Source organism: Silurus meridionalis, chromosome 9 (assembly GCF_014805685.1).
Source record: "Silurus meridionalis isolate SWU-2019-XX chromosome 9, ASM1480568v1, whole genome shotgun sequence".
In the NCBI taxonomy this organism is placed as follows: Eukaryota; Metazoa; Chordata; class Actinopteri; order Siluriformes; family Siluridae; genus Silurus; species Silurus meridionalis.
Genome location: NC_060892.1, coordinates 5093990 through 5121510, shown reverse-complemented (window position 1 = coordinate 5121510; position 27521 = coordinate 5093990). Strand labels below are relative to the sequence as shown.

General features: G+C 38.2%; 1 protein-coding gene across 1 annotated transcript in view; it reads right to left on the bottom strand.

Annotated features, from left to right (window-relative positions):
- gpc1a (glypican 1a) overlaps positions 1-27521 on the bottom strand; it is a 44452-nt gene that overhangs the window by 6791 nt on the left and 10140 nt on the right. Inside the window, exons 2-4 of the mRNA XM_046857596.1 lie at positions 9163-9321; positions 4709-5097; positions 1213-1378 (exon numbers count right to left, since the gene is read on the bottom strand). Coding sequence (XP_046713552.1) covers positions 1213-1378; positions 4709-5097; positions 9163-9321 — 714 coding nt within the window. The remainder of the gene's footprint in view (positions 1-1212; positions 1379-4708; positions 5098-9162; positions 9322-27521) is intronic.

Genomic DNA, 27521 nt, shown 5'->3' with positions numbered 1-27521 from the left:
ATAATTCAATATTTTATTTTTCAGATTTACAGCATAACAATACAATAGCAAGTATAGACAATAATGCTTAAAAAATCTCATGTTTATTGTACTGTTTTTTTGTCCACTCACAACCACAGAAAAACCTTAAACAGGCTCTGCCCTCTTCACAATCAAATCAATTGAATTTGGTTTTATTTGTATAGTGCCTTTAACAATGGACATTGTCCCAAATCAGCTTTACAAAGATAAAATTTTGAATTTATATATTAGTGCCAATAAGTTTGACCGAGCCATTGGAAACTGTGCAAGGCCACCTTCCTGAGATGGTATAAAGAAGAAACCTTGAGAGGAACCAGAATCAAAAGGGAACCCATCATCTTGTCTATTCATTAAAGTTTTATAATAAATATATAATATAAATAGCACTAGTGCCTTTATGATATACATGTCTTCTTTCATAACCTTGAAAGTTTCACTAACTAGAGTGAATAAATACAAACCATTTATTTTTAATAATTTTTTTTTTTTTTACTCAAACCTGCACTCAAAATGTTGATAATGGTGAAATTATGTTTGCACAGGAGTGGCTTGAAAATTATATTGGATACATCCATTAGAATTGGATTTATATTTATTTTTTATTGTTCATACTCATAGTGTATATGCCGGTTTCAAAACCTGTATGCAAATGCAGGTTGATTGAATTACACAAAGTCTCATTTGTAATATTGTATTGTATCGTAATTGTAATACAATTTGTATAATTTCTTTACAAAAATACTTGTTAGAATATAATCAATCAACGAGCAACAATTGTTTGCAACATCTATGTCAGCTGTAGAGTTTGTCCCAAACCGCCCCCCCCCAAAAAAAAAAATTACACTAATGTAGTAATAGTAAAAAAATAAACATGATAATTCTTGTCAATGTCAATCATAAAAAAAAAATTACATTTATAATAAAAAAAAATATATAAAAGATACACATTATGATGACTGTAATGGCCAGCAAAAATCTTCAGCTAAAGGTCCCATCAGTAAGATGTGCAGAATAGCATGACGTCAGACACAATGCAGAAGGTATGGAGTTTTAGGTAATAGCTGCTGCTGAGAAATGCACTAGCAGCACCGGGATTTACAGTGTCCAGTGTGTATGTGTGTGTGTGTGTGTGTGTGTGTGTGTGTGTGTGTGTGTGTGTGTGTGTGTGTGTGAGAGTGTGAGATCACTTACCTATGAGATTCTGCCACTCTGCATCCAGGTCGGCCTGATTCGCTAAACAGCCCTTCATGACGTTCTTGCAGTAGTTGGCACATGGTTTTGCGGAGCCGAGACCACGGCAGTGCGGGCAGTACACCAGCTTCATGATGGCACGGTTACACTCGGGGCTCAGAGGTACCTTGACACACATACACACACGGATCATCATCATTATCATCATCATTATTCTAATGACATGCTGTATATCATTTTGATCACGGAAGCACCTTGTTCTATTAATTAGGCAGGGTCATGCACTTTTATTCCACTTCTGCTCCAGAAACGTTTCTTTGTTTTTGTAAAGCCGTGTTGCTGTCATAAAGTTTTGTCTTAAGTTTATGTGCATCATATTTACCTCGTTCCATTTGGTTGCCATAAATTTTATATGGAGTCCTGAAGGAATAGTGGCTGTAAATGTAATAGCTAATGCAGGCTAATAAAATAAAACCTCAATTGCTCTACTGAGTCGATCACAGGCTTCAAGAGACGCCTGAGGATTCGGCTGTGAAAGCGTTTACAAATGGGGTTTGTCTTCTAAAGTGTGTATGCGAGTACGATATATTTAATGCCGCTGATATGTTCTCGGGTGATCAGTGTCTTGCTGTTAATCTTGTAACTTTTGCTTTTGACATTGGTGTGTATCGTTACTCTATCATCGTCACGTCTTTTGTAATTTTATATGATGTGTTTGTAACACTGTAACTCGGTTTTGCCACTTACACTTCTAATTCATTTGTAATTTCAATAAGAGAAGATAAAGCTGAGCATAACCAAGCTAATCACTGAGGCTAGCAAGCCTTAGCATCCTTGTCTTTAATATGCAGCAAAAAAAACAAGGAACAACAAAATTTTCCTCAGAATTGCTGAGATAATTATAAAAAATACTAAAATTACACTCTTTTTGCATTTAGCATCGACGGCTAAACAAATTTCACAGTAGGAGTGAGCCATATTATTAAACATCAACACTTTCACAACTTGTGCACTCAAAATTGATCAGTTTATGTTTCTTTACTCTTTTTTGTTCCCTCAGTTTTTTTTTTTAATTATGCCTCACATTTAGCGGTTTATGTTTTTATGTATCTTTAAAAAGAAAAAAATCTCCTCCTTCATCACTTTCATCACTTTCCGAACCCATTGTGTTCCTTCCACAGTATTCTTAAGGGGATTTTTTTGGTAAAAACTTGATATGACTGTTTTGCTGAAGTGTATACATATGCTCCAAATTCCCCCAAGAACCAAATGAAATATTGAAATAAATATTTTAAGTATTTTGTATTGTCTTTTTTCCCCCATGTCATTCACATTAGAATATACAGCAAACACTCTGATGTACTTTTTTAATAAAAGATGTGCAGTCAAACTACAAACGCCTAAAGCAGAACGCATTCCGAATTAACAAAACAAAACAAAACCAGTCTTAGCGAAGAAAGCTGTTTATGTGCAAGAGAGCGCATGTTAATGAGAGTAACATCACATTATATAGCGGACCATAAAAAAGACAATAAAATGATGCAGCTGCTGAAACAACAGAGCTGATGCGTAACAGCGAATGGCCACGCAGGAAAAAACTAATGCGGTGGATTCATAATTGGAAAGGGTTTGAAGGCCAGCAGAAGAACTTCCATAGTCTTGGCTCCATTATTACAACATATGCACCATTGTGTGCTTCTAACCCCCCACCCCCCCAACCTCATCAATGTGAAAAAGAGGGCCTTGCAGCTGGAAATCTCCAGAGACTGGCATGGCTGTTTTTTTGCTAGTCTCTTAAAGCAGAGAGAGCTGTCGCATTGCGGCCTGCTCTCATTCATCAAGGGAGCTGTGAGCCCCGGTTCAGAGCAGGAAGGACAGCTTGAGAGGACCTGAGCTTGATTTTTCCTCGAGAGGTCTAGCAGGCATAGGACACACTGGTGCATTTGCCTTCATTTTTTATACTAGAATTTGTGTAAAACAAAGTTGTACAATCAACACATGTATTCCCAGGTGGGTTGCCAGATAGTCAAGCTCAGCAGTCCCAGAATGGCAATTAATTTTGAATGATGTTTTTAGATCTTCCTGCACCATGGGAGTTGGAGTTTTAAATATTTACATTATCGCTAATTATTGAGTGGTTAGAGTGCTAGAGTGCTTTGGCAGTTATACCAATGTCTAAACCGTAAAGTTCTTGTAATTACTGTAGGATGGATTTTGTTAAGAAAGGAGGTTTGAACAAATGCCTGTTAGAAAACGCTTTCAAAAATATATATTTTAATTGTTTATTTTTTATTAATATACGAACTGCAAATTGAGTAAATAGAAGAAAAATCCAAATCAAATCAATATCCGGTGTGACCACCCTTTCGGCTTTCAATTCTTACACTCCACACTTTCTACACATGCAAAAAATCTGGGATTTTGTAGGATCAGATCAAGGTGTATGTTTAACCAGTGATACCCAGCAGGTGCTAATGATCATCGATTTCATATGTAGGATGAAACATAGGCATTACTCTGAAAGAGAAACAGCTTTGTAGGGGGATTTATACTGGGTGAGAACCAGGCAAACTGTGCTACTAACATGGGGTAGTGGAAGACTCTCTTTCAGGCAATTTGAGGCAGCTTACATCCACAGTCGCTCTGAGGTTAGTTTTTCAAGACGTTTGGAATGACCTACCAGCCGAGTAAACAGTGTGCAAGTGTACCTAGTGTATAGTACTGTGTATAAAGTGGAATATTCTTTATTGTGCTGATTAAAAAAAAATAAAATTACAGCTGCTATTCCAAAGGTTAATTTCTGAAATCTGTTTTTTTGTTTGCACCACAATAATTCATAAACAGTTACGGCTTTTTAAGTTTGTTCACATTTAGTACTTTATTATTAGTGTTTTAATTAGTCTCTTCTTAGAGAAAACATCGCCATATCTAACTTCAGTAATAAAAGTCAAGCATTTGAATCAAATCTGTTGTGTTTAAGCTGTTTCTATGGAAACAATAACATATGAGAACAAGCACTACTCTTCGAACTGCTGTTAGAAATAGAAGTTACAATTGAAAAAGTTTTCTTTTCTATCTTCTGAAAGGTTTTGCAGGGAATGTTTTGACATTGGCCTTTTTTATTGTCGATTGTGGTGATTTTGTTATGTACAACTGGCAACCCAGATACTAGAAACCCTGATTCTATCATCTATCATCTATTCTATCATCTATCATATTATCTTTACCCTAAAAAGGTTCTTAGTCTAGTGTAGGAATTCATTATAATATTAATATCAAACTTTTTTACGAACAGCCAATTGGGAATCTGTAGTCATTACCAAGATTTGTGGTGTCTGTGATTTTTCTATATATAAGGTGTTTTATGGTATTTAAGTCTTTTTATAGTAAAGTTTTTTTAAAGTCTGAAAGTATAATTGTGACAATTGTGGGTCAAAGACACGACAAAGCGAAATCATTATCCTTATCTACGGGGAAAAGAAATTACCCACCATACCTGAGAAACCTTCCTCACAACCTCTCCAGCCACGTTGAGTCCCTGCACGAAGGCACGAGCAGCGACCAGAACGCGCACCAGTCGAACCCTGAGCTCTCGTGGAGCGTCCCCAAATGGACGCAGGGTCTCTGTTTGTTTGGATGCGCACTCAAGAAAATCATCAGAAACCAGAGACGGGTCAGAGGCTTTTAGCAGACGCTCCAGGAGACGCATCCAGAACTCGTCCAGGGCCTCTTCCAGATTCAGCGACGTGCCGCGGAAATATCGGCGCAGGTCACTGTAGAGGTCACGGAAGACTCCGGCATTGGGTGTGTACAGAGGTCCCAGGGCCTTCACAAATGATTCCTCCAGCCAGCTCTCAGACATGTCCAGGAGTTCCAGAAAGTACGCTGTCAAAAAGAAAATGAAGTCAGCAACCGTATCACTCAGAATCCCAAGGTCACCAGGCTCAGGGTCAATCCGATTTACTGAGCTTTGAGATGGTACAAAATCAAATTCTCAGGACATCTATTTTATTCTGACCACATTTCTATGGAGATTTATTATGTGCTGAACTGAAATGAAGTTAGCTGTAGAAACAGGCTGACTTGAAATTCAGCTAATGTGATCTCTGGAGGTTTCAGATCATTTTAAGGGCTCCATCTGCTGCTTTTTTTTTCCTTTCTCGAAAAGGATCCATCAGCACTCATGCGTGTGCTAATATCCCTAAGAGTCCAAAATCGTCTGAGCATCACACCATGGGAAAAACACTATGTAAAATATACAAGTCAAACCACCAATAAGTTAAAATGGCTGAAAGGTAAAACAGACAGGCAAAAGGATTTGAGCTACTAAGGCTTTATAATCAGAAGGATTCTTCTTTTTACTGCTTTTCTGACTTGAACCAAGCACTGTTCTTTACATTTAATTATCCTTTATTTGTATTATTTGTGCTAGTTTTTGTATAGTTTAGAAACAGTAGCATTGACAAAAAGACAAGAGGCGGAGCTGGAGGTGGCAGAGTCGAAGATTTTCATTGGGATTGATGAGGATGGACAGGATTCCAAACAAGTTTCTTAGAGTTTATTAATTTATCAGGTCGGATGTTTAGGAGACAAGGTGAGGGAGGCGAGATTGAGATGGTTTGGAACATGTGCAGAGGAGGGACATGGGGTATATCAGTAGGAGAATGCTGAGGATGGAGCCAGCTGCAAGGAGGAAAAGAGGAAGGCCAAGGAGGAGGTTTATGGATGTAGTGAGGGAAGACATGCAGGTGACTTGACTTAAAAAGAGGCAGATAAAGACGGATGATCTGCTGTGGTGACCCCTAACGGGAGCAGCCGATCAAAGATTTGTGCTAGTTTTTTCAACACCAAAGTCACAGTCATTGATAATGTATTAGAATAAGTGCATTAGTATAACATTTGGATTTGCAGTTTAATGTCAGAGCTGTTTCAGAAAATTCAGATAAAATCAGATTCAACAAGCTGTGCTTTAAAAATATAATGTAATGTAATGTATTGAATGTCTCAAGACATGTCTGGTCCAGATGTACATTCCTAACACATATAATTACATACATTTCAGAGTAGTTACAGAATAATATTTTAGACAATGAATAACTAAATAATGAATGAGCAGTTCAGGGCAATGTTTATGCATGTGTTGTAAATCGCTTCTGACGACAGCCTTCAAACAAATTGTATTATGAAACGCCAAAATGCTCAAGTGTATTGTTCGAATCTTTGATCAAACATAAAATAGAATATTTTCTCGGACTCACGCCGCTCAAATAAATACTTAAAAAAATCAAACTGGTACTGCTTGGAAAGTTTCTTTTAAGTATTCATGGTAAATACACGTGTGTGTCTTGGGAGCAGATGAAAATATTTGAGCTTTGTCCTCCAGTTCAAACACACTCCCGCAGGAGAGACAGCGAGCGCTGGATCCGAGCTGCCAAACTTGCTTTGAACAGATCAAAGCCATAACTTGTTTTCTGTCTGAGACTCAGACGGTATTTTAGTAGTTCAGCTTTTTGGAGGATGAGAAATGTGGTGTCTGAATAAGACTGATGCTTTACAGGCTGAAATAAATGTGAGAAAATGAACAAAAGTATATGCTAAATGACTCACGTACCACTGCCAGCTACTTTATTATTTGACTCAGTTGATAAGTAAATGTGCAAAATATCCTTATTTCCTCAGTGGTGTGTTCCTTTCTATCAGCACTTCCCAGCTAGCAGTAGCTCAGTGGTAAAGGCACTGGGTTACTGATCGGAAGGTTGGGGGTTCAAGCCCCAGTATCGCCAAGCTGCCACGCTTAGGCCCTTGAGCAAGGCCCTTAACCTCTGTGCTCCAGGGTTGCCATATCATGGCTAACTCTGCACTCTGACCCCAGTTTCTGAGCAAGCTGGGATATGTGAAGAACGAATTTCACTGTGCTGTAAAATATGTATATGTGACAAATAAAGGCTATTCTGTTAACACAAGCAAGTCACTTGTCTTACTTGTTAGACAGGTTGTTAGATTTACATTGTACTTACTTTGTATAATCTATTAGCATATTATATGTAAATATATTTAAATCTGAAACAGACAACTTTTATCTATCTATCTATCTATCTATCTATCTGTCTGTCTGTCTGTCTGTCTGTCTGTCTGTAGCTTATATGTCTTATACAATTGTGTGGCTTTAAATGTGGTATCATTTGGGGAAGATATATATCGTTTGAGGAAGAAACACACATGGCTGGAAAACTATTGGTGTCTCAATCCTTTTGTTCATATAGTGAAGAAAGATACATAGAGAGAGAGTTAGATAAAGAGATAGATAAATATTATACAGTGCCTGGCCAAAAAAGTGTCTCTTTGGGTTTAAATAAGCTTATCCTTCAAGAGCCTATAATTGAATCATTCCGTTTCACCATAACAGATACAGTGTGGAGCTTTTTTTTATTTCTTAAACAAGCGTGTCAGAAGACATATTCAGCGGTTGTGGAAGTGATGTTTTTGTACCTCAAAAATGAAAAAGTTTGGTGGTTTACAGAGGTTGCTAAAATCACTGAAATCGGCTTTAAGTGGAGGGAGAGTGGTGAGCAGACAACATTAAGGAGGAAATGTGGTCAGAAAATAATGTTTAATTTGAAAAGTAAGAGCAATGCAATGAGAACACGATTGGGACTGAATGCTGTTCGGTCACAAGAAAGTCACTTAGTTTTTCCAATTAACAAGGCTAATTGGAAAAAAACAACTTCAATTTGTTGGGGAGAAAAAAAAATTGACTGTGCATCAATGGAAAAATCCTATTATTTGAAGAATCCAGAGTTACCCTATTAAAAAATCGATGGCACATCAGAGTATGAATCAAGCTTATAAAGCAATGCACTTGTCATACAGAGTGCCTCCAGTACAAGCCTCTGGAGGCAGTTTTATGATTGGCTTCAGTTGGTCAGGTTTTAGCTCAGCAACATTATATATCAATAAAACAAAGTCAGCTGAGTAACTGAATGTGCTGTATGACCAGGTTACTCCATCAACGGAGGTTTTCTTCCCTGATGGCACAGGCATATTCCAGGAATGCCAAGATTCACCAGGTTGAAATTATGTGAGAGTTGTTCAGGGAGCATTTTTTCACACATAAATTGGTCACCTGGAGTCCTGACCTTACCTGCATTAAAAGGGATGTGCTTGAGAGGAGTGTCTTGACTCTCCTGACTTTAATACAAGACCTCAGGCAAAAAATAAATACAGCACTGAATGGAAATATGTAATGTGACATTGCATAAGGCTGCATGCTATAAAGTGGTAAAAGAAAATATTCAAGTGTGTGCCCAGGTAGTGTATATATATACAAATTATTAAAAATCTTTAGGTTTTTAGGTTTTTCTTTTACAAATTAAAGTTTTTCATCTACACTGTATCTTTTTCTCTTTTTAAGTATGCTCCAATAATCCACAAGAGAACCCTGTCCCCCTGACAGAATATAATCACCCATTAAAGGACTTGCATGTATAAAATATACGTAATATTACTGATAGCATGGCTTTCTGCATCATGAAAGCTCCTCATCATAAAGGCTCCTGCTAGGTTTCTGATCATTATGGCCGGATATGATACGGTCTGCCTATCATAGCTGATCATGTTTTAATGGGTCACTACTGGGGAAGGCCATGAAAAGCCACATGGTAAGAAGGAAAAAACATTTTAGTCCCCACTTTAATCTGCACTTAGTGTGACACGAAGCAGGGGAGCGTGTGTGCTTCAAAGTGCTCACCTTTCACCCTTTACTATTCCTTTAGCCAGGTGCTGAGCATAAAAATGCTAAGCAAAAACAGATGAAAGCTTTGATGATGGAATATATAAAGATCAGTGTCATTCCAGAGCCCCTTCACACCTCCTTAGCCTCTTTGTTTCCCGTTGTTGGTTCTGAGAGTCTGTTTGTGGGTGTGGGTGGGTGTGGGTGTGTCTTTTACTTACTGTCAAAGCTCCTGTATTGGGCGTTCAGGGAAGCCTGAATGGAGCGTCCTGCTTCTCTCACCAAGCCCTCGAACTCTCTGCGGCTCAGGTTGGACAATGTCTCCTCCATGGCGCTTGTGCAACAGGTGTAGCCTTGAGGACATACTCGCAGATGCTCACCTGACAGAACAGTGAAATTATAAACATTTTTAGGTTTGACAGTTAGGTATAAAGCATTGGATTTATAAGTGGTTTAGCTTTTTTTTTTTTTGTATTTCATATATTTACTTCTTGTGCTATGCCTCTGCAATATTTCTGGTATCTGAAAGGCAAATAAAATACACCTCCTTCAGTGGAGATGGAAGCACACGCCTCTATAAACAGAACTGCAGCGGAGCGACCACATCGTTTTAAATAGAACTGTAGCAAAAAGGTCACACCTCCTTCTCTATAACTATAACATAAAGAACACACCTCCTTCACTGGACCTGAAGCATAAAGACCACACCTCCTTCACTGGACCTGAAGCATAAAGACCACACCTCCTTCACTGGGCCTAAAACATAAAGATTACTCCTCCTTCACTGACCACACCTCCTTCACTGGGCCTAAAACATAAAGGCCACACCTCCTTCACTAAGCCTGAAGCATAAACACCACACCTCCTTCACTGGGCTTTAAACATAAAGACCACACCTCCTTCACTGTCTCTGAAGCATAAAGGCCACACCTCCTTCACTGGGCCTGAAGCATAAACACCACACCTCCTTCACTGGGCTTTAAACATAAAGACCACACCTCATTCACTGTCTCTGAAGCATAAAGGCCACACCTACTTCACTGGGCCTGAAGCAGAAAGACCACACCTACTTCACTGGGCCTAAAACAGAAAGACTGCTCCTCCTTCACTGGGCCTGAAGCCTAAAGACCACACCTCCTTCACTGGGCCTGAAGCAGAAAGACCACACCTACTTCACTGGGCCTAAGACAGAAAGACCGCACCTCCTTCACTGGGCCTGAAGCATAAACACCACACCCTCTTCACTGGGCTTTAAACATAAAGACCACACCTCCTTCACCTACTTTACTGGGCCTGAAGCAGAAAGACCACACCTACTTCACTGGGCCTAAGACAGAAAGACCGCACCTCCTTCACTGGGCCTGAAGCTTAAACACCACATCTCCTTCACTGGGCTTTAAACATAAAGACCACACCTCCTTCACTGTCTCTGAAGCATAAAGGCCACACCTCCTTCACTGGGCCTGAAGCAGAAAAACCACACCTCCTTCACTGTCTCTGAAGCATAAAGGCCACACCTCCTTCACTGGGCCTGAAGCAGAAAAACCACACCTCCTTCACTGGGCCTGAAGCAGAAAGACCACACCTCCTTCACTGGGCCTGAAACAGAAAGACCACACCTCCTTTACTAGGCCTGAAACAAAAAGACCACACCTCCTTCACTGGGCCTGAAGCATAGATGCCAAACCTTATTAAAGGGAATTTAGTTCATTAATCACATCTCTCATCTCTCTCACTGATTTTGAATCCTGTTAAGCCTCTTTCAGAAAACTGATGCTCTGATTCTGGTTTCCACATAGAACTAATATTAAATTAATTCTTAATACTGTGCTAGAGAACACCAGAACATTTTAACATATGTGTATACTCAAAAACGACAACCTCAGAACCTCTGATTTGTCAGTCTCATCACAGACATATACACATTTAAATATGCATCAACCCCAATTTACATGCCAGTCTGCAGTGCTTGACGAGTTAAATCTCAGCAAATCAGACAGCCAGAGTGATTATCTGACATTACAGTTTCATTGTCCTTCTGGGTCCCGTTCTTCCAGCATACACACATACACACACGTACGTACACACATGCTATCTATTTGAGGTCACTAAGGCCATCATGACGGCGTCAGCCTCTTTGGACCCGCTTGACATTTAGTGAGAAAGTTTGCCGTCTGGCCGTCTGTAGGGCCTGGGGAGGGAAATCATGAGACTTGCTCATAGTCATGCATTTTTCATAGACTGCTAGAAAGAGAAGGCAATGTGTTCACCATTTTATTTATTTATTTTTTTAACAGGGAGCGAGGGAAAAAAATTCCTCTGTTTTTTCCCCACAGAGCAGTCCTACAGTCCTCCATACATCTGCTGCTAAGTGACGAGAGATACATTAAGATCACTTCCCCATGAGAGCACCCTTCTTTTTTCCTTAAGTAATAATAGAATGGGATATAAATGTTCCAAGATGGGCTTAACCAAAAAAGTGTGAAAAGCACTGGGCTTTGTCACCATCACACATTAAAAAGAATACTTTAATATTGTGATAAACTGTGAGCCTGACTGGTCGTAAATTGTGGATTCATTGCGGTATAGGAGGAATAAAACTCTTTTACACATTGTTACAATTCAAGTATTCAGTAAATGAAAGCTCCATTCACTACAATGTGGTGGCCAGGTTGTCAGTTTTCTTACTACTTGCGACATCAAAATAATGTGGTAGTGGAAGATCTTGAGTGACCTGAAATAAGAGCTCTGCCCTTAACAATACTGAATAGGCCCCCTCATCTCACCTCACCTACATCAGCACTTGACTTTAATTCAGTTCATTTGAATTCAATTCACTTTTATTTGTATAACAAAGGATATTGTCCCAAATATCCCTAAAAATATTATATGTTAGTGCCCATTAGCAACAATGGCAAGGAAAAACTCCCTGAGATGTTATGAGGAAGAAACCTTAAGAGGAACCAGTCCAAAAAAAAAGAACCCATCCCCATCTGGGTGGCACCGTAATGCCAATTCATTACATTTTTATTATTGTTGAGGTAAATGCCCTCGCAGCTGAATTAGCACACATCTTGTTCTAGGAAGAGTGGATGTTATTATAACAGCAAATGGAGACTAAATGTATCTTTTGTTCTTTTGGCGATGACACCTGATACAATAAGCCTTTAATTGAACACTAAAATGAACACGAGCATAGTATTACTTAATTTGAAAATGATTACTTAATTGTGACCATCCTAAATGTCACATAAGTTGTTTATCAAATTCAACTTAGAGACTGATTACTGCGATTTCTGGCTATAGAAGTCTACGTCGTCTATCTCGGTGACTTTGTGTATTTATCACCAACCCGCTAGCAAAAAAATAAAACGATTTTACACAAAAATTTACAAAATGTAATGATTTACATAAAAAATTGAGATAAGTCTAAACCAACATTTAGGCTTGACAGAAGGATGCAAAATCATTTAGCGTCACAGCCACTATGAATCATAACTATATTCAGTCAGGGAGTCAAACGATCATGGAAAGTTAGAAGAGGAAGCTCGGGTGATCCTGTGTCTGTCAGTGTGATTTATCACATCGGAGAGTTAAACGAATTTCATGAAGATTGTATTAAAAATGATTTACATTTCCATTGAATTACGGAACCGCAGCTCAGCTTTGTCACCATGTGCTTCTGCTAGATTACCTTCATTACTGACACTTTACAAGAGGAAGTAGGAGACTTAAATGTTTCAATCTGGTAAGATTTTCACAGAAGCTGATGTTTTTCCTTTTTTTTTTATTCTTCACTTCTGCTTGGCTGCCATTTTGGTAGGCAAAACCACAAAGAGAAATATTTCCCATAATTGACTGAATACTAAATGATTTTAGAAATAATATGTAATCATAATGAGATGACTAACCAAGAACAAACCAAATGCAATCCCAGAACACCTGATCCCATTCCCCTGATACTGTACAACACAAACTATTATTCTACAATTGTCTACTACTGTAATGGGATTTTTTTAAACATGCACAATCAACACAATAATCTTTCTAGGAAAATTACACAGCATGCAAATGTCTCGTGTAAAAGACACGCGAGTCTTATGTTCCTTCCCTTCCTTTCTTTATCATCGCCTTCTTTTTGTTATCACAGGTTTTTTTTCTTTGTCTCTCTCGATCATGAGGGTGATTTGTTTAAATCGGGCCCGCTGCGGCGACGCAGCACTGCACGGGAGCGGTGAACACATTAGCAAGAGCACAGGCGTGCATAAACCAATAAGCAGAGCCTGAGATCACATTCTGCGCTGCGCTGCATGGCCGCTAAAGAGACCACAATCTCATTAAAACATCTCATCCCAGTCCTCCGCGCCAGAGCATCCTCATTTCAGTGCGTGAGCACCGCAGCAGTGTGGCCTGCATATCAATACAGCAGCCCAGCCGAGACCAGACACACACACACACACACACACACACACACACTTTCTGTCTTCTCTCTCTATTGCAGTGACAGATACATGCTCACAGGCCATTAGGACTCTGACACAGATTTGAGCTTTGCACATTTTATCAGCTGCAATGTGACAACTTACAAAAGACTCACGAAGACACGACATCAGAGAGTGAGGGAGTAAGAGGAACAGAAAAAGAAAGGAAGAGAGACAAAAAGAGAGAAAGAGAGAGACGTCCCTAACCCAAGGTGTGGCTGTAATATCTCTAAGCCAGGCGAGAATAAATCAAGACGAAGCGGCTCTTCTTGTTTCACTGTATCAGTCTCGGGCCATTCACCTACTGCCGAGTGAATGATGCGCCTGTCAGGTGTCCAGACACACCGGATCACTGTCTGATTAATAGGAAAAAAATCACCTGTCGGTCACAGGGGAAATCCTTTACGACAGTCTATTTGTCACCGAACAGTTTAGACGGACAAATAGACAGACAGACAAAATGGCAGACGGTCCGTCTCGCCGTTTTCAGTGGCGCTCTGCGAGGATAATGAGGTGGCCAAGATCTTCGGCTCTGAGCTGGCAGCGGCGTTAGTCTTGGACTACCCAATACAATCACAGCAGAGTTATTGGCTATTTAATCAGACAGAGTGACCGTCTGGAGGAGGACTGAGAGGCAAGTCTGACCCTGCCAAGCAGAGCGCAGTCATCAGGCTGCTAATACACAAAACATAGTAAGAAAGGAATTCATAGGAAGAAATGTATATCCACTCGAATATGGGCGATGTTTCTAATTAGAAATATTCAGCAGTTCTAATCTATATACCTGATGGTATCTTGGTCTGGAGTGTTAATGAATTTAGAAATAGTTCTACTGATGACATCGTACAATGCCAGTAAATATAATTACACTGCAAGCCTTTTTTTCCCCCTGTGAAACCTTAAACTACATAGGGAGAAACTGCACAAATTAGATTTTCTGTTAAAATTTCCTTTCAACTAAGCCTACAACAATTCCAGTTATAGAAAGCATACGGGAGCTGACCGAGGAAGAGGATTATTGGATTAGTAATCCTCGTGAGTGTTGACAAGACGGATAAAACTACCCTCCCATCATTTGGACTGACTTCTGACAACATACTTGGACAAACCTCTGTTAGAAAGACAAACACACACACACACATTCGTACAAAAATTCACACACAAAAGCAAGCACACCTCAGGAGGAAGTTCCTGTGAAGGACAATCTTCAAAACTGCCCCTCATTTTTCCTCTCCCGCTCTTTTTTTCAAATCCTGAGAGGCTTTATGCTTAGATAGAGGTGCAATAGCCCAAGGCGCCGGTTTGCGCAACGTGCACAAGAGCAGGTGTGTCATTGTGTACAAGAAAAGATCATGACATGACAAATTAATCTAAAGCACATGGAAGTCAAATAGAAAGAGGGAATTGGACATGAGGGGAACACATGCAACTTCGATAGATAGATTGATTGATTGATTACATGGACAAAAGTATTGGAACTCAACCATATATTATGTTCTTGGATCCAGTAACATTAAATATTCCCTTCTAATGAACCATGAAACCCAAACCTGTTTCAGCATGACATATCCCTGTGCAGAAATTCAGCTCCATGAACATACAGAGTGGCTTACATGATTTGAAAATCTTGAGTGGCCTGCTATAGAGCTCTGACCTCAACCCTACTGAACACCTCTAGGATAAATCGCAGCACTGATTGCCCCCCAGGCCTCCTCACCTACATCAGTACCTGACTTTAATAACACCAGTGTGGCTGAATTAGCACAAATCTCCACAAGCAAACTCCAAAATCTGGTGTAACATCTTCCTATTATAATAGCAAACAGGGACTAAATGTAGAATGGGATGTTCAAAAAGCACATATGGTCAGGTGTCCACAAACGTTTGTCTATATAGTGTATATATAGTGTAGTGTACCATAGTAAAGCAAAAAAATGTCCAACAGCACATAACACTTCATAGATCTATTTCGACTAATTCAAATTTGGAATAATTTTTTGTAATATTTGGTGAGTTTTTCCTCACAAACTTTCAATATGTTTCAACATTAGAGGCATTTCTATTTCTTAACAGGGGCCCCAGGCGGAGAAGAAGTATAGTACCCTTGTGTCATGCCAACATTCTTTACCATTACATTACCCAGAAATCTTATTAACTTTGAGTCTATTCCATTTTTTCCCAATTTCTCTTATAGTTTCAGCGTCAGTAAGACATTCATTTTTTAGCTACTTTTTTTTTTAGCACAGTCATGCTAACACACACAAACCCAAGAACTAAATGAGTTGAATAAGGTTGTTGCTCAGTGGTCAAAGCCTTGGACTTTGGAACAGAAGGTCATAGGTTTAAATCCCAGCACCACCAAGCTGCTACTGTTGGGCCCTTGAGCAAGGCCCTTGATCCATTACTGCTCAGTTGTAAGTCGCTCTAGATAAGGTTGTCTGCTTAATGCCGTAAATATAAATAATATATTGTATGATTGCTTCTAGGAGAGATTAAAAATGAAATTAAAAATTAGCAAATAAAAAAACATCATAGAAACAAAATCTCTCGAATTGGTTCCAGGATGTCAAAGTTTTTAAATGTGTTGAAAGAGTAAGTGAATTAATTTAACTATGGCTGGAAAATTTCAAGAAAAGTAATGCATGATCCTAAACATTTACCCAGTAGGCCAAAATTAGTGACGAGAATTTGTCTCATATATGTCTGAAGATATGACATCAGATACATGAAATAATATTTTGGAAGATGCGCCAGCAGCAAGAAAGAAAACGCTCTGAACACTAAAAAAAAAAATGTAAAAAGGGAAATTAATATAAACAAATTTAAATAAAAATTCTGGTTCAATGCAGTTTATTTACCATTTGCTTGTCATTAGCAGGATTTACTGTCAATTTTACATAATGTTAAATTGTTTCACCACTAAAGATGAATTTAGCTGGAGTGGAAGTGAAGGCAGGAAGTGGGAGTGAAGGCAGGAAGTAGAGAATTAACCCCCTTTTTTTTTTATAATTTTTGACCAGATGTAAATTAAAGTAAATCTCCAGACACTAAATATTTCCAATTAAAATGTATAATTTGTGAAGCTCTATTAACAGCACATGCTAGCATTTGCCATCAGACCTCTAGTGATTAGACCTTGATGTTTCTGTGTACTCATCCTATCATATTATATATTCAGAAAGAAATGAGAGTTTAAAAAAAAAATGCTGTAGTAAAAACAGCAAACACACAAACAAAAGGCCCAATAACATCACTACCGCCCCACTATAAGCAAGACTTGCCTCTAGTTCAGGTTATTTGAAGAAAAAAGGCTTATTGAGAACAGGTGGTGGTGATCAGAGGCCTGGGGAACTTGAACGAGTTTGCAGATCATGTGACTGGTTATGTACTGCATGAGTTCGCTGAGAATTCTGGGAAATAGGGTTTGTTCACCACAAATGTTTATTAGAGCAGACTTAATTCTTCTGTTCAATTATTTAATTATTCAATAATGACTTACCGGTGGCACGAACAGTTTTATAAACAAAGTGTCTATTAGTGAACTGTTAAATGAATATGTGGTGTAACCCAGATGAGGATTTTGAGACTGGTTCCCCTCAAGGGTTCTTCCTCTACTCATCGTTTCAGAGAGTGAGAGAGAGCACGCTGAACGCAAAAATTTAATTCAACTAAATTACTTAGCTAGTTTGTGGACATCTGATCATTTTATGTGCTTTTTAAACATCCTATTCCACATTTAGTAACCATTTGTTGTTATAATAATAACCTCCACTATTCTGGGAAGATGTTCCACTAGATTTTGGAGTGTGCTTGTGAAGATTTGTATTCAGCCACAAGGGTGTTGTATGTAGGTGAGTTGAGGAGGTCTGGGGTGAAGTCAGTATTTCAATTCATCCCAAAGGTGTTCAATAGGGTTGAGTTCGGAGCGCTATAGCAGGCCACTCAAGATCTTCCAATCCAACCCATGTAAAACATATCTTCATGGAGCTGGCTTTATGCCCAGGTTTGGGTCTTCTAGTTCAAGTGAAGAGAAAATGTAATTTTGCTGCATTCAAAGACGTCTTATAGTGTTCAATTGTGTGCCTCCAGCAGTTTTTGAGGAGGGAGCCACATATGGCTGGAAAAGTCAGGCGTCCTAATACTTTTTGTCCTTTTGTTCTTTATATGTTAGACTAATAATACAAGTTTATTTATTTATATTTCTGACATCGATGAAAATATTTCATACTTTATAAAATGAATTATTTAGCCCTAAAGGATCCAGAAAAAAACTCTTTTCTGTCTGTCTTCAGTCCTTCCACCTTCCTCCTCCTGCCTCCTTTTTCATAGTGACCTTTCGTTCAACCGCCTTGTCTGCTCATTATTGCTCGAAATGTCTCTCGCTCCCTTTTCTCCCCTATATAGAGGGTTCATTGCTGAGGAGGCTTGGTGTCTAGGACGCCATCCTGTCCTATTGCTCTGACTTTACGACCTCTCACCCCTCTTTCCTCTGAAGTCTTCGTGCGGGTGAGTTTTGTTCGTCTGTTGGCTTTATGCGCTAATAGACATGACTGGGTGTGTCTCGTAAAATGTCGCAAAAGCACTTTCTAATTGAGTTCGGGAGTCTGCACTGTGAATCATCAGACTATTAACGAGTTAATCTAGCGCTTTGTGCCACGGGATCTACCACAAATGAGCGTGCCCAGGTTTTACTGTCGATATGTGTGTTCGTGTCTGTGGTCTGGCGATAAGCGTCCAGTTAAAAGTGTGATTTAGAATGCACGTGGCCTGCGCCCATATGCGTTTATTCAGTTTTATGGCCTGCGCAGATACAAACCGAGCTGAGGAATGGGAAATATAAAGTCTCTAGCAGAGCTATCTAATGAGCCCTTCTGATCCTGTAATGGAGGCTGTAACATTAGCTCTGTGCACAAGAGAGCTCCATTTGCAATCCTCGACGCTACTCAGTCGCTTCCTACATCTGTATTTAAGCAGTACATCATTCAGGGGGGAAAAAATACTCAACTTCATTTCGGGCTCAGAATGAAACTGATCTGTGCGTCTAAAGATTTTTTGTGTACTTCAAAAAGCTACAGCCAATGCAGGATATGTTGCACTCTTTCAGCATTATTTTTTCTATATTGAATCTCCAGAAGGAGAATAAAATTGCAAAATGAGCACAAAGAGGCTTTGTTAATAACATGTTGGCAGCTCGGAACATGTGTTGTTCGGCCGTATTGAACAAGGCCTACTCGTCAGGCAGGTTATAATTTGTAAATAAAATGACACTTCTAGGGTGTCGTTTAAACTCGTCTCATTTTACAGACTCTTCTCTACAACAGGACGCAATATGTGAAATCAAGAGCAGCATGTAAACGAATGAAAAAAACGAAACATTTAACTGTATTGTTTGTGTGTTTATTTTTTTAAATAAAGCGTTAGTGATTATATTAATTTGATAAATTGTACTATTACATTTTGTCTTCAATTATACACTTCTGGCAGTATCCAGGAAATTGCTTTGGCTCCGGTTACTATTTAACTAAAATTGTAATGTACTGTCACTTCCTTTAACTGTAACAGTTATTGTTCCAAATATATCTTTAAATACTATATTTATTAAAAGAACAATGAAAACCTAAAGTATTTAATTTAGAATTTATTTTATTAAAGGTCCTAAATAAACCTAGACACAGAAATACTTGTGAAAAGTAACATCATCTTAATTGGATTCAGTAATAAGTAATCGGACTCTCTGAAAGGGTTGATGTGATAAGAAATATGGAAAAATCTAGGAATTGGGACGCCTTCGACAAATAATATAACCTTAGAAACACGAGGTACAATATTTATTTTCTTTTATTTATTCTTGACGTGATGACTAAACAGTGAAAAAAAAACGAAATCATACCATTGAGAATAAAAAATCTATCCACACCTTTTCACAAGCGGATTACTCGTTTCAGCAATAACTGCTGAATATAACGCTGTTGTCTGAACATGCACAAATCCTCATTTGGCAACCATACGAATGTAGCTTCCGTAGTGACTGTAAGGCAAATTTGAAGGCTGCAAGCCTGCGGCTCGTGCCCTGACTAATTAACCAAAGAACTCCATGCAGATTCAAGATCTTATTTGTAAATGTCAAAATGAAGTGGGTGCTAATGCAGTATGAGATGGAAAACAAATTCAAATCGTGAGGCAAATTCAGAAACAAAGTAAAAAAAAATGTAAAAAAGTAAAAAAAAATGCGCAAAAACACATACAACAGGAGCTTGTGTACTCTGGGAGGTGTGGCATCTTTTTGGCCACTGTAGAGTCTGGGAAAAGTCTGATACCTGACTTGACCTTACAGTAAGGCCTTGAGACTGATATAAAACAGTTTTCCCCCCAAAATGACATCCTGCTGGTTGCAGTAGTACTGTCCCTATCGATTGTTTAGATTTAGCATCCTTAAAACCTGAAAATTCTATAATATATGTCTAAAAAAATACCTGGGAAAGCAGACTGGCACGTCGATCACAAGCCGGAAAAAATACAAAAATACATCACTGCTCAGACTCAACCCTTTGCTTCACCTGTGTGTAGACGTCTGTGTGAGGACGAGAAAAGTATGGATAAACAGATCTCAAAAAGAAACAAACCTCCAGGGTTCCCTAATGCTCTCTTTTCTCTGGATTTAAGGGCCCAGAGTTATACTTTTAGTCAGCGCTTCTGGTGCTGCTTTGTTTTTGGTGCTTCTATATGTTGACATTGAGGAAAAAGGAGCATAAGGGGAAAGGGAGAAAGAGAGAGAGAGAGAGAGAGAGAGAGAGACCATGAAGATGGTTCCATATAAAATGAAAGAACAGGATCCTCTCCAGCTATTAGGTAAAACCCTTTAAAAGTTGAGCGCTTACTGACTTACAAGCCCAAGAGAGAGAGACACTGACTCTTATTGTGCTTAGTCAGCGATCGGAAAGCACACTGAGTGATGATTGCCTGTCATGGCGTCAGTCAAGCATCGACTGTTGCATTAATCATATTGGAGGTGTTAATGGACAGGTGAATAACTATTATTTTCTGCTTGTGCTTGAACTCTCCAGCACTGGGACATTAACCACAACTGCACCGCACCTTGTGCCCCAGACAAAAAAAAGCTCATTACATTTTAACACATGCATGTCACAATGAAGGAAAATACAGTACCACGGCATCATATTATAAAAACCCTAACAATCAGAAATCATTTTTATTACCCTTCAGCACTGTGACTTGGGTTTGCATGACTTTTACATCATCTGCTATTAAATATGTTCCAGTCTTACACCTCTGACCTGTTGAAATCTGAGTACCTATTCATAGACATCCGGAGGGAAGAGTTGTTAGATGTGCTTTTGTCACGCTCTCATGATCATGTGTGCATCGGTGTATGTGCTCTGAGGGATTGTAAATTCCTCCACCAGCAACAGCTATAATCGAAAAGGAAAGCTTTCCAACAAGACATGGATTTGTAAAATATATATATATATATATATATATATATATATATATATATATATATATATATATATACACACAGAGTATAGAGACTCCACTGCAGACTTTGGACTTGGAAAGAAAGATTTTCCAGAGAAGGATGGGAAAATGAACACGGCAAGAGGGCCACTGAGCACATATTAACTGGCTTGTGGTGGTAGTGTCTATGGTGTGCATAGCATTAGTAAGCTATGAAGACACAGAGGTCTAAAATATTTCTGTTTTTTTTACTTCTTGAATACGTTACATCATCCACTTTGTTAGCCAATTATGTGGCAGTGGAACATTGCAGAAATCACGCAGATGCAGGTTTCACATAAACGTTAGAATAAGAAAAAAATGATCTTTGACCGTGCCAAGATTGACCCCTGCTCACGTTGACCCCCATTGTCAACAGTTTTACTAAGAATTGTGTGAAAAACTAAAAACATACAGGTTATGGGTGGAAAAATCTTGTTAAGAGACTGAGAAGTCAGATGAGAATGGCCAGACAAACTATGGTAGCTCACTACAGCACTCATTACTGAAAACATTGTGGACACCTTCCTACCACACCTGTATACAAAAGCTTCTTGACTCTTGAGCTAATATATTTTTTCCCACAGCTGCCAATAAATTTGGAAAGACACATTTGTATAAGATATCTTTTTATGCTGTAACATTGAAGTTTCCCTTTACTAGAACTAATGGGCCGATCCCAAACCTGTTCCTGCACAAAGTGAGCTCCCTGAAGACATGGTTTCCCAGTGTTAAAGTGGATGAACTGAGGTTGTCTTCACATAGCACTGATTTCAACCTTGCTAAAAACACCTTTGGGATGAACAGGAACACCAACCACAATCAAGATCTCCTCACCTGACATTATTGCCTGACCTCATGAATAAGCAAATCCCTACAGTCCCCCTCCATAATCAAGTGAAAATCTTTCCCAGAAAATTGGGACGTATTATTACAGCAAAGGAATCCAGAATGGGATGTTAAAATACACGCATAGAAAGGATAACCAGGTTTACACAAAGATTTGAGCATATAGTGTATATGTAACTGTCACTCAAATTCAGTGACTAACATCAAAGTTAAAGTCTTGCATTCAATTAACATATTTAAACACATTTTTCACAAGTTCATTGATTGAAAAAAAGTTACAAATAACAACAAACACGAGCAAGTAAAACACTATTAATAAATACATAAAATGTTAAATTGCATCCTAGGTGGATGTTGTGGTTCAACCAATAGCATAGTGGTTGATCAGAAGATTGGAGTTTAAATCCCAGTATCACCAAGCTACCACTGCTGGGCCCCTGAGCAAGGCCTGTAACCCTCAACTGTTCAGGTCTATAAATAAGATAATTGTAAATTGCTCGGATAAGGACAGAGGGTTATTGACCTTACTATTGTCAGAAGGTCAGACTGATGATAACTACATCAGTACCAAGCTTCACTAAAACTCTTGTGCTGAATGAGCACAAATCTCCAAAAGCACACTCCGAAATCTAGTGGAACATCTTCTTAGCAAAGTGGAGGTCATGAACAGAAAAATGAGGACTAAATTAAAAGTTGGATGTCCAAATAACATATATCTTATAGTCAGGTGTACAAAAGCTATAGAAATTATACAGTAAATATATACAAATTCATTCACTTAGTACTATTAAAAATGGACATAAAGTACCAATAGAAAACCATGAAAAATGTTTGTTTATCAAAATAATATTATAAAGAAAATTTTTATTTAGTCTAATTGGAGCTCAATCATTCCTTAAATACTGCTAATCCAGTTTTACATTTTTATTTCCATGCACAAGATACAAATAAACTATATGATAAATATTATAAGAGTAACCAAAACATCAGTAATAAGTATAAGTATATATACAAGGTCTAATGTTACACTAGTGAATGAAAATGTAATAAAATATGTGACATACACACAAAGAAAATTAAACCAACAATTTTGTACAGAGCATGTGAAAGAAAAATAAGACCACTTTTAAAGATATAGCCATAACAATACTAGATACTAAATGAAAAGACAGTGAGTTTTTTATATTCATAGGATTTAGGTAAGAGACATGAGTAAGCACAACTTCCTTTTTTTTAGGAAAAAAAAAGAAAACCACTAAAAAGCAGCCGTGGTTTAGAGAACAGACTTGAGGAAGTAAAACACAGCATCTATGCCCTTGGTCTGTCTGTTATTTTCATTATTGGCTGTTATCTCTTACTTGGCGGGTTGCGGTCTTAATGTCAGACTCTGTTGCATAGTCTCTGCATACACAGCACACACGGTACACATGCCTTTGATCAGACCCACTTTTTAGTAACAAACCTATTTTGTATGCACATATGCATACTGGTCACACGCATGTCTGAATCCAGATCAATTTCCATACTTTGTGCTCTGGGGCTGATGAGCTACTGGACATAGTACATATGACAGTATTTGCAGCTGTAAAACTCATTAATCTGTCAAATGTCATGACATCGTGACAAAACCCAAAAGCTATATTCATATAAACCCAAAACCCAAAAGCTTTTTCTACAGATTTTTTCTGTAGATTTCTACAGAAAAAAAAAAAAAAAAAAAAAAAAAAAAAAAAATATATATATATATATATATATATATATATATATATATATATATATATATATATAATATCTTCAACTTCAAACCATATCTTCATGGAGCTGGCTTTGTGTCATTCTGGAAAAGGCTTGGGTCTACTGGTTCAAGGGAAGCCAAAGACATTCTATATAATCGTGTGACTAATTTTATGAATACAGATTAGGGAAGAACCACATATAGCTGGAAATATCAAGTGTCCCAAGACTATTATTGCCCATAGAGTGTATATTATAATAGCACCTTCTGAGCAACCACATTTAAAAATAATGAACTAAAATTCAATGTGTGTTCGATTAATGTAACACAGCTGCTAGTGTTTTTCTCACAGTTTATTTGGACATTGGGATATCGTGTTTGGATATAGCAAGCCCAATTATAAGTCCAGCTTTGGACTTGTGACAGCTCTGTGCAGGAATATGTCACATCGCAACTTTCTCACAGGTAAACACTGAATCAATAACAGCCAAACATGTCAGCAAGAGCACAAAGATCCATTGTGTTTAAAAGAACATTTTTAAATATGACTCAGTCTTATTTAATGATACGCACTGCGTTACACCCATTTTAATACGCGGATGTATTTATACTTTGAAAGGTGTCTATCACTCTGCCAAGCAAATGCAAATGTGGAAATGAGAAATTATCTAATTAACTTTATAGTTGTTGTTTTTTTGCATTACTGTGTCATTCATGCAAGTTGTCAAGTTGTCAAGGGGTGTAGCCTGTTTTCATTTGTATCCAAATCTACTAGTAAAAAACAACATTACTAGCAGGTTGTACCTAATTACTGTATACTGTTAATGTTTTGCATCTTTTTCTCTCTCTTTGATTGTCAGCATCATCCACATCAGTCTCAGTCCCATCACCTATGGGAAAGTGACTTGTGCCAACACATACACTTTTGCAATGATGCTGAAATATTGATGGTTTTAAGCAGAAGGCCAAGGCCAAGGCAAAGATAGAAAGTAACCAAAATGTAAACACTACTACATCATTTTGGTATAATATATAATGATTTCTTGATGTCAAACAACTTTATAACAATATAAATGGACAGAAAGCTCAATTTAGTTCAAAACACCATTTTTCGACACTTTCTGGAATTCAGCCAGGAAAGGGATTATTTTTTTCCTATTAAAGAAAAAAAATAAAAGGCAACATCTGCAGCTTTTATGAATGTTATTATTTTATTTTAAAGCAATATTCTGCAGTGCAGGATTATTCTGAAACAACAAATCACCATCCATTATAGAAACCCACTAAGACCTGGAGATTATTTTACAGCTTGGCAAAATGTTGCTCGGGTCCTATTGAAAATCATGAGAGACGCCCAGCATGGTCGAGTTCAATGGAGGTCAGAAAATGTAAGCATTATATTTCTCGCACAAAGAAAAGTGCATCTGAAGATAATTTAGGTGAAGCATCAGCAACGAGCAGAAATGCCAAGCATTTGATTTATGTCTGTGGAGCTGCCAGTGAGAGTTGAGAGTTGAGAGTGAGTGAAAGGCAGTGATTTGTTAATAACTTCTCGGAGACACAGGCGTGGCCACCGCAGTACATCCGCCAGTATTACAAAGAAAACATTTTTCCAAAGTAAACTGCTGTGACAAACAGCTTGTCAATAACTTGTGTCGTCTTGTTGATCAGCCTCATTATACCATGAAGTAATTCTCATATATCAAATCTAGCTTGATGTTATACACTGAGAATCCAGATGACACCGACACAAGAATGAGAGTAGTGGAGAATAAAAAAGGGAAAAGCATCCATCATCTCCTGTCTTTTCTAGGTGTGATGCTCAAGGCAAACTAGGTGTGATGCTCAGAATCAACTCTAAACCTTTATATGCAAAATGATATCACATAAGTGTAATGTACCAGAAATGTGATACTCCTTGAAATGATCAAAAACATGCCATTCTTCTCCATTACTAATGACGTGTTTAATAAATTGTTTGATATGTTTAATGCCTGCCATTGACTTAACTAATCCATGATGGCTTTATTCATAGATCCTGGATCCACATAACTTACACTATATGGACAAAAGTTTGTGGACACCTGATTATAAAAATCGTTTGTGCTTTTCAAACATCCTGATCCATATTTAGTCCCCATTTTCTGTTATAATAAGCTCCAGTTTTCTAGGAAGATGTTGCACTAGATTTTGGATTGTGCTTGTAGAGATTTGTGCTCATTCAGCCACAAGTGCATTAGCAAAGTCAGGTACTGATATAGAGTGAGGAGGCCTGGGGTGCAGCCAGCATTCCACTTCATCCTAATAGGGCTGAGGTCAGGACTCCCAAGATCTTTCACTCCAACCCATGCAAAGCATATCTTCATGTACCTGGCTTTGTGCCCAGGGGCATTGTCATGCTAAAACAGGTTTGAATCTCCTAGTTCAAGTGAAGGGAAGATTTAACATCCAAAGGCATGTGATACAATTGTGTGTCTCCAAGGTTGTGCCAACAGTTTGGGGTAAAACCACAAATGGCTGGAAAGTGCAACTTGCAAGCTAGCTCCTAATAAAGTAGTGTGTATTTGTTACCGGTAGACAGAAAGGCTATATCAGTGTCTGAATAAGTCACTTTTGCATTCCACCACTTTTATAAATGTTAATTAGAAACCGCAACAGAGAAACACTGACTGCTATTGGAAAACTACCAACCAATTAAAAAAGCAATCAAACAAACGAACAACGAAACAACAGATACGAACAAATAAAAGTAAAAAATATTGCAATAAATGTTTCAACTTAGGTAAGCTATAATGTTTTTTTTTTTATGTTACACTGCTATACAGAATCTAGCATAGCAAATTATCCAGGGTATTTCGTAACCAATTACTCTTGGATGTGCTTGGTTCAAGGCTATGAAGGTTCTCACTCATATATAACATTCCATTTTTTTAATAAGAAATGTTTTGTTTAAAACAGAGAAATGTGCAACCACTGAATATATATATATATATATATATATATATATATATATATATATATATATATATATATATATATATATATATATCAATCACAATTTCTGAGTCCATATGGCTGTCTTCAGTAGTGACGATTCCTGTCATGGTTGTAGTGGATACTCAGCTATTCACCTGCTATTCTGCTTTCCATATTCTGCACTGACACAACATCCTGGGCTCTTTTCAATATTACATTGACGTACATCATATTTACATCCAGAAGTGAGTTTAAAATAGAATCCAGATCCCCACCACCAGCAATCTGGTGAAAGGATGAACTGTACACTTTTACCTAATGCTTTCTGACAGTCCTTTTTTTTTTTTAATTCGATCCAGTTACATAGGGCAGGTTAAAGAGAAGCAGATAATGCACTCATCCCCTAAATGCTGACTTGATTAAGGAAGCAAGAAAGAGATGATTTGATGTCAGGCACTTTGCCAAGGGCCAGTGTGAGCCTGAATCAGCACACAGCCAACTATATGCAGCTTTAACAGCAAGCGCCATGCACTGTAAAAAAATAAGTGACAATTGACAAGCACAAACAAAAATGGAATCCCCAATTATGGTGCATTTATAAGGTGCACTGCATCTATCTATCTATCTATCTATCTATCTATCTATCTATCTATCTATCTGTCTGTCTGTCTGTCTGTCTGTCTGTCTGTCTGTCTGTCCAATACACTTAATATCAGTTCCACCAATACCTATTAGCAAAAAAGATTCTACAGTGGAACCCGGTTATCTCGCCCTCGGTTACCTCGACAACCCTATTAAGTCAATGTTTTTGAAGTGGAACCGCCAAATTCTCGCTTTTTCTAAGCATTTTTTATCGGTTTTATGTCGCCGAACCCTAATATCTCGAGCACAAGGGGGGAAAAATTTGCCATTTAACGTCGGTTATCTCGGTGCAGCCGCAGAAGAACTCGCGGAAGTGGCGGAAAAATCAAACCTTACAGCTGCTACAGCTGTTGTATTGTATACTAGTGAATCTCTGCTGTTA